The following is an 11,750-nucleotide window of genomic DNA, read 5'->3' as shown; positions in this document are numbered from 1 at the left end:
CCTCAGCACCTCCAATAGAGCACCTCCCTAGTAGCAAAACTATGATGGCCCTTAACTGGAGTCAAATGCCATCTGTAAAGGAATTTGGAGCTTTTATTGAGTCTGCATTTCCTGATCAAAACTTATTTGCTATATCACCAGTTCCATTTTTCAATGTATTGCCATCTTTGGAATTCTTAGTATAAATAGTGTCAAGTCTATTAACTGCAAATGGTTTCGATTGTTTTGTGTGTGTGTGTTGTTTTTTCCCCCCCTTTTAACCTCTTGAAATTATAAATTGAATCTTCAAGCTTTATATTAACATCTGCCAATTTTTAAATTAAGTCTGGCATTACTGGAAACTTCAGATCTGTCCCCAAACTATAAAACCTAAAGTACAAGTATTGTACAAGAGCTCTCATCTACTGGAAGTGAAAGGCACAGGCTTTCTGTTACAAGCTTTATATTTTACATGGTAGGCTTTCTGTCTTTTAAATAAACTATTGTTCAATCCAGCAATCAAACAAAGACCTCTTCTGAATGAATGCATTATTGCTCTTGATGAGAAGTATACAATTACAATCATTCGGTTTTACTCTGATATACTGAGAATATCCTCAAATTTTTCATTGCAACTGCAAACCAGGTACTAGCTGTTTCTGAGTAATGGTGGTAATACTTTACATTAATAAAGCATCTTTCTGTAAGCAGGGACAGGAACCTGGGGGAATGGTGCTCCCACACTTTTGACCTCATGTGCACTGTACATTTGGGGTCACACTGCATAGTGGACAGAATTTTATTCAGAAATGCACCGGGGGCCACTCCAGTATGGGTGGAGTACCTGCACTTACAAAATGAAGGCTACACCCCTCAGTTGGTCACAAAAGGCTACACCCCTCAGTTGGTCACAAAATTGGAACAGAACCAAGATCTCCTGAGTCCTGACTCTCAGCCTTTTGCTGTAACCAAAGTACAACACTGCTTCCCCAACCAGTAAAACCATACCAAAAATCCACCCCTGCTACTTTTTGCCCCACCCACGAGTCACCTCAATGGTCAGGTACATGCACTTTTGACTAATTGTTAGAAAACAAAGAGAACATCAAACCCTTCAAGTTAACACTTTTGAAATCAGGTTGTGTGATATGCTATTTGATGTAGCTTATTATTGAACATAGATTACGTGGCTTCTGGTTTTTTTCGTGTGTGTGTGTGTGTGTGAGATAGCTCAGTGGTTTGAGCATTGGCCTGCTAAACCCAGGGTTGTGAGTTAAATCCTTGAGGGGGCCACGTGGGGATCTAGGGCAAATCAGTACTTGGTCCTGCTAGTGAAGGCAGGGGGCTGGACTCCATGACCTTTCAAGGTCCCTTCCAGTTCTAGGAGATGGGATATCTCCATTAATTATTATTATTTATTTATTTTTATCCAAATTACTAAATTTAAATGCAGAAACTAAGACTATTAAAGGTCATGGGATTGTAGTTAATGTTGACCAATACCAAGTCAAAAAACAAACTCTCACAGGACCTCCTTCTAGAGGTCATAAACCCAGAACTAGGGAGCTCTGAGGAAGGATATGAGATCAACAGTGTATTGACTTACTTTGTAATTTCAGTGCTTGATCCTGCAAAGGTGCTGAACATTCCTGTGAAGTGCTACATGTCCTCAACTCACATGGATGACAATGGAAGTTGAGGGTGCTTAGCACCTAGCAGGCTCAAGCACAATATATTGAATCCTTTTCTAACTTGTTTCCTTTTTCTAACTTTGCTGAATCAGGCCTCCATCAAAAACTCAGGCTAGGTCTACGCTGGGGGGGGGGGGGGGGGTTGATTTAAAATACGCAAATGCGTTCGACGTATCCAATCTGATTTACCCCACTGTGAGGACGGCAGCAAATCGACCGCCGCAGCTCCCCTGTCAACGGCGCTTACTCCTACCTGGGCTGGTGGAGTACGCGTATCGATTTGGGGATCAATTGTCGCGTCCCAACAAGACTCGATAATTCGATCCCCAAGAGATCGATTTCTACCTGGTGAAGATATGCCCTCAATGAAATCAGTGGGAGCCCTGCTATTGACATCTGTGGGTTTTGGAGTGTGCCTTTAGACTTGCTGAATGTCTTTGATTGGCTAGCTCAGTTTGTACTTCCACTAGCTAGCTTGTTTGCACCGTCTTTGCAGCCCTGTCTTTTTTTTTTTTTCTGAGATATCGTGTGAAATTTAACTTGCCCTTTAGTTACTCCTTTTAAGTCAATTCAGCTTATGCATCAACTCTGTTTTACTTGGAGTCTGACCAGCTCTTATTTTGAAAGTTCTGCTGTTAAGGAATAGTTCCACCACTGTTTGTGTCTTCAGTTAGAAATAAACAATGATTGACAATCTTAACAACTGGAACTAATTTGAATTTGTTCCTTCAAATGCAGTTTAGGTTGGTAGCCACAAAAAACCCTGAAAAAAATCCATGTAGGAAGCATAAGCTCTTATGAACACTGCGATGGTTTGTAGGAACCTCTTAAAATGCATAGATAAATCAATTTCTCTCTTTATGCGAATGGGAAAGTTGTTTTCTTTGCATCTGTTCCATAAAGTGAGTGTGGGTGGGGAGCTGAAAGCACTGTTCAATGAGCATTTTTAACTCTATAAAATAGGAGGCTACTTCTTCCACTATACAACATTTAGGCCATGTCTTCTCTAGCACTTATGTCGGTATAACTTATGTCGCTCAGGAGTGTGAAAAAACCCTCTCACACTCCCAAGCGACATAATTTACACTGACATAAGCACCACTGTGGACAGTGCTATGTTGAGGGGAGAGCTTCTGCCCACAAATCTGCTGCCACTTGTTGGGGGTGGTTTAATTATGTCATCGGGAGACATATCTCTCCTGGTGGCATAGAGCGGCTACACGAGAGATCTTACAGCAGTGCAGCCGCATCAGTACAGCTGTGCTGCTATAAGCTCTCTAGTGTAGACATAGCCTAAGAGTAAGACCTATTTACCATGTGTGAGTAAACCTACCACTCTTCGTGTGTAGGAGGACAAAGGTTCTGCTACAGTGCAGATTTTCTGAACACTGAGCCGACTGGTCTGATATCCTACTTCTGGTAGGGCCTTCAATCTGACACTTCAGAACCCAGGGATAGTAAATTATTTTTTTGTCAAGATCCAAATTTCTTGGTCAAGGTATAGTCAAGGTCCAGACTCCAGAGGAGGAGAAGAAAATTAAAAAATGACAAAACAAATAAAAGGAAGTTTTTCTTCACACAGCGCACAGTCAACTTGTGGAAATCCTTGCCTGAGGAGATTGTGAAGGCTAGGACTATAACAGCATCTAAAAGAGAACTGGATAAATTCATGGAGGTTAAGTCCATTAATGGATATTAGCCAGGATGGGTAAGGAAGGGTGTCCCTAGCCTCTATTTGTCAGAGGGTGGATATGGATGGCAGGAGAGAGATCACTTGATCATTGCCTGTTGGGTTCACTCCCTCTGGGGCACTTGGCATTGGCCACTGTCGGTAGACAGGATATTGGGCTAGATGGACCTTTGGTCTGATCCATTACGGCCATTCTTATGTCCTTATGATGATGATAAGTAGTAAATAAAAAGGTTTTGAGGCCCGTTCAAAGGCATCTGGCAGTCCAAATTTGGCCAACGGTCTACCTATTGACTACCCCTGCTTCAGAGGAAGCAGTAAAACTCACCAATGCTTGTATTGTTGTTCAAGGAGGAAGACTTCTTTCCTGATCCTTTACAAGTGATCAGTTTATGCACTGAAACATGAGGTTTGGTTACTCTTAACCCAGTGTGACAGACCCAGACCAGTGGGATACAGGAGTCTGGTAGAAGGCAAATATACTGGTCACTGGATGAGTAGTTTTCTGTTCCCTGAGTGACAAGAGCAGGGGCTGCACTAGAGTAATCAGGAACCTGCTAGAATCAGTTAAGGCAGGCAGGCCAATTAGGACACTTGGAGCAAATTAAGAAGAAGCTGCTAGAATCAATTAAGGCAGGCTAATCAGGGTATCTGGGTTTTAAAAGGAGCTCACTTCAGTTTGTGGTGTGAGTGTGAGGAGCTGGGAGCAAGAGGCACAAGGAGCTGAGAGGGTGTGCTGCTGGAGGACTGAGGAGCACAAGCGTTATCAGACACCAGTAGGGTTACCATTCGTCCGGATTTACCCGGACATGTCCTCCTTTTTGTGCTAAAAATAGCGTCCGGGGGGAATTTGTAAATCACTCACAATGTCCGGGATTTCCCCCCTCCCCTGGCAGAGCAGACCGAGCGGCCGGGAGGGCTGCAGGAAAGTCCCGGGCTGGACTCCGGAGCAGCTGTAGAGGAGCCGGATCCGCCCTGCATTCTGAGCAAGTGTCTCAGCACAAAGTGCAGCCCTCCCCTTTTGCAACTGGGAGCGGTTTCTGCCATGCAGCGTAGCAAAATGGGAGTGAGAGCACTTTGTGCTGATACAAGGGCAGCTCTCCCCTGCAGCCGGGTCCGGCAGCACTGTGCAGGGCCAGGGACCGGGTTTTGTTGTGCAGGGCCAGGGACCGGGTTTTGTTGTGCTGGGGAGCGCAGCCATGTGTCCGGCTCGCACAGAGCTGTTCTGAGCAGCAGGGTAAGGGGGCCAGGGGGCAGGAGAAGGGGCAGGGAGGTTCTGGTGGGGGCAGTCAAGAAACGGGGGGGGGGGCTTTTTGGGGGGAGTGGAGAAAGTTTTGGGCAGTCAGGGTACAGGTAGGGGGTAGGGTCCTGGGGGGCAGTTGGGGGGGGTCTTAGGAGGGGGCAGTTAGGGGACAAGGAACAGGGAGTCTTAGGTAGGGGGTGGGGTTCTGGAGGGCAGTTAAGAACAGGGGTCCCAGGAGGGGGCAGTCAGGGGACAAGGAGCGGGGGGGGGGGCTGGGAGTTCTGGGGGGGAGCTGTCAGGGGGCAGGAGTGCGGAGAGGGATCGGAGCAGTCAGGGGACAGGGAGCAGAGGGGTTTAGATGGGTTGGGAGTTCTGGGGGGGGGGCTGTCAGGGGGTGGGGAGTGGTTGGATGGGGCGTGGGAGTCCCAGGGGTCTGTCTGGGGGTAGGGGTGTGGATAAGGGTTGGGGCAGTCAGGGGACAAGAGGCAGGGAAGCTTAGATAGGGAGTGGAGTCCTGGGGGGCAGTTAGGGGCAGGGGTCCCAAGAGGGGGCAGTCAGGGGACAAGGAACGGGGGGAGGGTTGGGGGTTCTGGGGGGGCGGGAAGTGGGAGGGGCAGGGGCGGGGCTAGGGCGGGGCTCCTCCCGTCCTCTTTTTTGCTTGCTGAAATATGGTAACCCTAGACACCAGGAGGAAGGTCCTGTGGTGAGAATAAGGAAGGTGTTTGGAGGAGGCCATGGGGAAGTAGCCCAGGGAGTTGTAGCTGTCATGCAGCTGTTACAGGAAGTACTATAGACAGCTGCAGTCCACAGGGCCCTGGGCTGGAACCCGGAGTAGAGGGCGGGCCCGGGTTCCCCCCAAACCTCCCAATTGACCTGGACTGTGGGTTCTTCCAGAGGGGAAGGTCTCTGGGCTGTTCCCCAACCCACATGGTGAATCTCTGAGGCAAGAAAATCCGCCAATAAGTGCAGGACCCACCAAGATAGAGGAGGAACTTTGTCACACCAGTCATAGCTCAAGTAAAAATGTTCTTAATGATAAAATTATCCAGTGCTTTTTAAAATCAGGCTCCACTATTAATCAGTGAATTCTACATGTTGCATAGAGAATGATTTCTTTTTATTGGTTCAAACTGTTCTTCACTTTAATTTCACTGGGCCAAATGTATGCTTCTCCCACTGAAGATTTTCTCGCTGTGCCTGTTCCAATAGACTGGAAAACATTGGTGAGTACTTGTGACTTGCTTATTGTGCCTGGGATTACTCCTTTTTATCACAGTGGTTGCTTAGTGGGACCAAGCTGTTTGTTATGATCAGATGCTGATGTACAGTAGAATCTTGCCAATCCACACTCTTTCTAATTGTCCCCACATTTTAACATGTTTACTTATATAATTAAAACTTAATTGGACAACTGGTATAACTGGCATAACTCCACAGACTTCAATAAAGTTATACTAATTTGCATCAGTGGAGGATCTGGCTCCATTGTTGATATAAGAGGACAGAAATAAACTTCCGTATATACTTTTAAACACTATAATGAAAATAATTTAAAACATTACAATATCTAAAAAGGTACGTACAGGGCTTGATCTTTCTCCCAGGCTTGAGCAGGCTCAAGCATATTGTATTGATTATCTTGCTTTACTTGTTTGATCACTCAAGTCCTGATCCTGCCAGGTGCTGAGCACCCTCTGCTCCTGCTGACTACAGTGCTTAACGCCTTGCAGGTAAAACCCAAATCCTAATCCTGTTTGAAGATGTGCCAAAACTCCCATTGACCTCAGTGGGAGCAGGAGTTGTCTCTTACTCACTGAGGAGATGGTTAAGCGTCCGCAGGACTATGTGAATAACTTTAGTCACATGAGTAATTCCCATGAATTTAATGGGACTATTCATGTGGTTAAAGTTACTCACATGTCCAAGCACAGCAGGACTTGACCCTAATTAGCCAAATTCAATTATTCACAATGGGTCTCCCAGTTGTGAGTGGGAATTAGTTAGGTTCTGCTGTACTCTAAAGGAAAAGCTTCTAGAGTGAGCCTTTCATAGAAGTTAAGGATTAAAGTCATTCTGTCTGACATCTTCTCCCCAAAGGAATGGATAATAGCATAAAAGAGAGGTGACAGCTCAGTTTAATAAGCCCTGTAGGTGGTAGGCAGAAATACTGAAAATCTATAGGCAGGAACAGTCTGTTTTTAATTTACATTATTAGTATAATTGCAAAAATTCAAACTACAGTAATTTTAGACTTTAACAAACATACAAATGTTAAGATTTGGTAACACTACCTTTCTAACTAACTTGTTTTTCAATGTTTCAATAGTAAAAGGATCCAATATGCAGGCCCATGTAAAATCTTTGAGACCGCAGAGGAAACCAGTGAAAACCACTTGTCATGCCTGATATTTCCAAAGTTAAAATCAAGTGGGGAGTAGCGGGGGGTAACCCTTTCAGGTTTTCAAAGGAATAGCTGGTCACCTTAAAATGAGATTTTGGCACTTGGAGAACTACAACCAGACCTATCTGTGCGCTTTAGAGTCATATTGCCACAATATCAGTTGATATACATACAATACTATATGTTGTATGATGTATTACTTGATATGCATGATATGTTCCCTACCAGATTTGCATAGGCTCAGGTCAAACTGTACTGTTATCTTTATGATCTTTTAATTTACTTGAAAACATGAACATCAAGGGTCAGCTACAACTGCAGTCTCTGAAGGGGTGTTAAGGGAGCACAAGGACCAGCCCCTTCTTATGCCACAGAATGGCAAGTGGGGACTGGGTGACAGCCCCATTTCCACCCCACTGCAGTTGTCTGTACAGGACTGTGTATGTGACAGCTGCATATCTCTGACGTGCACCAGTGAGTTCACAAAATGATTGTAACTTAAAGGTATGGTCTAGCTCTAAATCCTTTAATGTAGTCACATTGTGCCACACCTATGGCTCACAGTGGGGAACCGTTACTCACATGAAGTCCTTGAGCTACTAGAAGAGACTTGTATTTGGAAAAGTCTTTAATTTGCTGTAATTGGAATTCATAGGTTCCAGGGCCGGAAGGGACCACTGTGATCATCTAGTCTGAGCTCCTGTATAACACAGGCCATAGAACTTCCCCCAAATTCCTAGCACCAATCTGTTAGAAAAACATCCACTCTTGATTTAAAAATTGCCAGTGATGGAGAATCCATCACAACCCTGGGTACATGTTCCAATGGTTCATTACTCTCACTGTTAAAAATTTACACCTTATTTCCAGGATGAATTTGTCTAGCTTCAGCTTTCAAGATAGAGTATATAAATCTGTATATTTGGCTGCATTACTTAAATCAGCTTCACCTTTCTTTTGGAATAATGAGTGTTCTGAGTTTTAACCAAATAGCTCATAGTTGTCAGTTTATCATGCAGCATGTAGTATGCATGCTTTACATTTAATTGGATCTATTGCTTGAAACCACAATTTCATTGTAACCTTTTTATTAGACAAGTAATTCATTTTCTGAGCAGCCCTGTCAGCAACATCAAAAACTTTATCCCACATAGATAATTTTAAAGATCATCCATGTTTAGTTTACGTTCCCAGAAATTAGGCATAGGGTCTTTTGCGTATTGGGTCTTGAGTAACGTAAAGAGCAATGCATCCTTCCGCTCTCTTCCAGTGGTACCTTCAAAAATAGAGAGAGATCATATATTGTAAATTAATGTATTTGTAACGCAGGGGAAAATAATGGGGCCTAGTTCTGATCACACTTATACTGGTCTCATGCTGGTGTAATTCCATCGACTTCAGTGGAGTTATTCTTCACAGACACTGCTATAAGAGAGGTCCAAAGTCAGTTTAGGAAACAAGACACAAATTAAACCAGATGAAATATTCAAGTAGGTAAAGGACTACATTCTGCTCTGTTACATGGGGGTAGCAGCAGAGTAACTCCACTGCGCACTGAATTTAGTTCAAAAAGTCCAAATCTGAACCAGGATTTCAAACACCTAAAAGTTCAGGAATGTTTGCATCTGGGATTGTGGTTCAGGGCCATCTCTCTTACTTATATACCTACTTATTTAATGTCTATTATAGTATTGACCAGAGCCACAGTCAAGATCATGGCCCAGTGTGCTAAATGCAGTCCATATGTCCAGAATCTCTGCCCCAAAGAGACTACAATTAAAGGTCCCAATCCAATATGATTTGCCTGGGTGGACCTTTTCGTCCAGGCTTAATTCCACTGACTTCAATTGGATTCTAAATGGACCCACTCTCATTGATCAGATCGCAGGATTAGGGGCTAATTTAAAACAAGTGGGTTCAAAAACCATAGGAGGGTACAGTAGAGGGAGGAGTGAGTGAGTGTACGAATCACATGTTTATAGAGAATAGTTTGGAGACAGCACTGTATTGTCAGGACAAAATTAAAAATTGTCACTTTAGATTTTGCTCTGCTTTAGTAGACAAACAAAATGAGGCCAACAACAGTCATGGGAAAACAGCATGTTATAGGGTCAAAGCAAAATGATTTCAAAACTAGAACAATCCTGAGTTTGTAAAGAGATGAAATAGAGGCTCTAATAACATTTTTATGCCTCACATTTCTATAAATCTAAGACATTCTAGTTACTATTTAAAAAAAAACTGCATGGCACTAAAATATTTTGTAGGTTACAATATAAAGACAACAGAACAAGCTCATACACTACTAGGAAAATATTTAATCAAATAGATGGCATATGCTGTGTAGCACTTGTTATAAAACAAGGTATAGAGGGTATGGGGCCCTCTGGCAGAGTATTTAGTGAAATACTTCTTAGTGTTTTGGGTGGAAGTGGCCGGCATGTTAATAGAATTATAAATTTTTGGCTTAACAAACGACATTGAATGTGATTTGTGTGTGTATACTCTGCTGTTATCTATTACAATGACTGTATTAAATCCTATTTAAAACATATTAAAAAGATCACTAAGCTCACTAGATAAGTGGCCTGACTTTATAGTTCTGTGCACAATTAGATGGTTTCAAGGCTTCAGACAAGGTTTTTAGTGTTATAGAATGTTAATATAGTAGATCCAAAATCAGAAATATTTTTCTTGGGCTGGTGTTCCTCCATAGGAAAGAAAAGAAGTCAGCACTAGCATCTTCCTGTACCCAGCTGTACTTACCAATGTGCCTGCATTATCCTTTATTTTTTGAGGGGTGCTTTCTCTGCTGGGTCCCTGTGTCACTTTTAACAAGAGTTGGCAGGAAAATGACATTCTTCCAGCTAAAATATGTTCCATTTTCCCCTGGAAAACTTTTCACCAACTCTCCTTTGCAAATGTCTTGTCTGTCAGCAGCCTACTTAAGGATGGCCGTGCCATGAGCCCCTTTCCTCACCAGGATAATGCACATGGGAGAAAGCTGTGTTCCTGAACTGGAATCTAGATAGGAGGTGCTCATATACACCAGTTAGATCTGGTATCATGCTCAGGAAGTCACCTTCTGAGGGATATGGGCTCTGGCTCCCCACCACCTTACCTGTACACAGTCTTTTCTGTATCCTGGTTTTTCCAATGCTTTTAGTGAGCTATTTTCTCTCCCTGACTCCTCAAGAGGGGATCTAGACTGATCTGTCAGTGCCACCACATTTCCTCCTCAACATCTCTTTGTTTGAGTAATATTGCCTATGCTGATACTGTATTCATTGGGGCTATATTTTGATGTGCCAGTTGACACACACCCTAGCAGGTAGTGAATGAGTCTATTTGCCAGAAGTTTTGTGCAGCTGCCTTGCTCAAACAGGCATGCTCACAGGTCTCCTGTGTATCCCAGTATGGAATTGGGGCTTCTGTTGCCAAAACCATGCATCGAACCATTGTTCTCCACTCACCTAGACAGGGCAGGGATGAGCAGGCTGTCATCAGCAGCTAGACTCAGTATTTTACCATCCATAGTAACAACAGATGTGCCTTCCTGAAAGACAAGAAGAAGTAGTTGGCTTTTAATTCTTCATGTGCTGTCCCCGGCAGAAAGAAAAAGGAAGCACTCAGTAAGAGAGCCTACCAGGAAAATCTAACATTTCCACAGAAATAAAGCTTGAAAACGGCTCCGTCCTATGTGGCCTTTGTTTAAACTTTAGTAGATCTTCCCTGCCTGACAGTTAGCAACAATAAAAACAAGGCTTCACACTTCATAGTCCCTCCGGTTCCCCATAGCTGATTCATTGCAGTTAACCTAACAGCCTGCTGATCGATATGCCTCCCTGAAAATCACAGGGCTAGATTCCTGGAGTATTTTTCAAGCTTCTTTTTTGAGATTTGAAAAGCAGTTCACAAGTCAATGGAGAGCTAACAGAAATTACTGATAGGACCTCATTTATACTGAAATGGACTCATTACTATCCTGTCAGACAGCGATACTTTGAGATGCCAGATTCTTGCCAGCATTAACAGGGTCTTGCCTGCTGTATCTTCTACCAGCAGGACACACAAGTCCCTGTTGAGGTGTTTTTTTTTTTTTTGTTTGTTTAAAATAAGCATCTGATGGTCAATCCCTGCAAATTTTAACAGAATAGGAACTAGTGGGACTATCTGGCAGCCTGCCTGATTTATGTAAATGGGAACTTTTTCTTCTGTTCTCTTTTCTGCTGGGCTGCAAATCTTCTCTGCTTTGTTTTTTGGGATCCTTTAGGTTAGTTCCTGTCCAAGGATCCCTGCTCTAAATTAAGGACTGTTGAGTAGGGTGACCAGATGACAAAGGTGAAATAGCAGGACATGGGGATGGGGGGAGAAAAGCTGCCGGAGACGCGCCCGCCCCCGCACCAGCTTGCCTCGGGACCCCTTGGAAAACTGAGGCATAGTCTGTGGGCCCCCGGGGACAGCCCTATCTCCACCCGACTCTATGGTGGCCACAACAGCTGAGCGCACTCCGGCCCAGAGCTGCCAAGCCTAGGGTTACCATTCGTCCGGATTCCCCCGGACATGTCCGGCTTTTAGAGTTAAAAATAGCGTCCGGGGGGGAATTTGTAAATTTCCGGACCCCCCCCCCCATGCAGAGCGCGTGCGGCTAACAGGGCAGCCGGCCGGATGGTGCCATTTACATGGGGCTCCGATAGCCAGAGAGAGCCCCCTCCTCTCCCCTGCAGCTGAGAGCACTCCCTCCCT

The 11,750-nt window shown here is 44.1% G+C and overlaps 1 protein-coding gene across 3 annotated transcripts in view; it reads right to left on the bottom strand.

Annotated features, from left to right (window-relative positions):
* Nucleotides 1-6,720: 6,720 nt before the first annotated feature.
* The window catches only part of HAAO (3-hydroxyanthranilate 3,4-dioxygenase), an 84,816-nt gene continuing 79,786 nt past the window's right edge, over nucleotides 6,721-11,750 (bottom strand). For all 3 annotated transcript variants that reach the window (XM_054022545.1, XM_054022543.1, XM_054022544.1), the window contains 2 exons: nucleotides 10,478-10,560; nucleotides 6,721-8,280 (listed from right to left, as the gene is read on the bottom strand). In XM_054022545.1, coding sequence (XP_053878520.1) covers nucleotides 8,202-8,280; nucleotides 10,478-10,560 — 162 coding nt within the window. In that variant the 3' untranslated portion in view covers nucleotides 6,721-8,201. The remainder of the gene's footprint in view (nucleotides 8,281-10,477; nucleotides 10,561-11,750) is intronic.

Source organism: Malaclemys terrapin, chromosome 3, assembly GCF_027887155.1.
Source record: "Malaclemys terrapin pileata isolate rMalTer1 chromosome 3, rMalTer1.hap1, whole genome shotgun sequence".
Classification (NCBI taxonomy): Eukaryota; Metazoa; Chordata; order Testudines; family Emydidae; genus Malaclemys; species Malaclemys terrapin.
The sequence above is the reverse complement of the archived record's forward strand: the minus strand, read 5'-3'. Positions and strand labels throughout refer to the sequence as shown.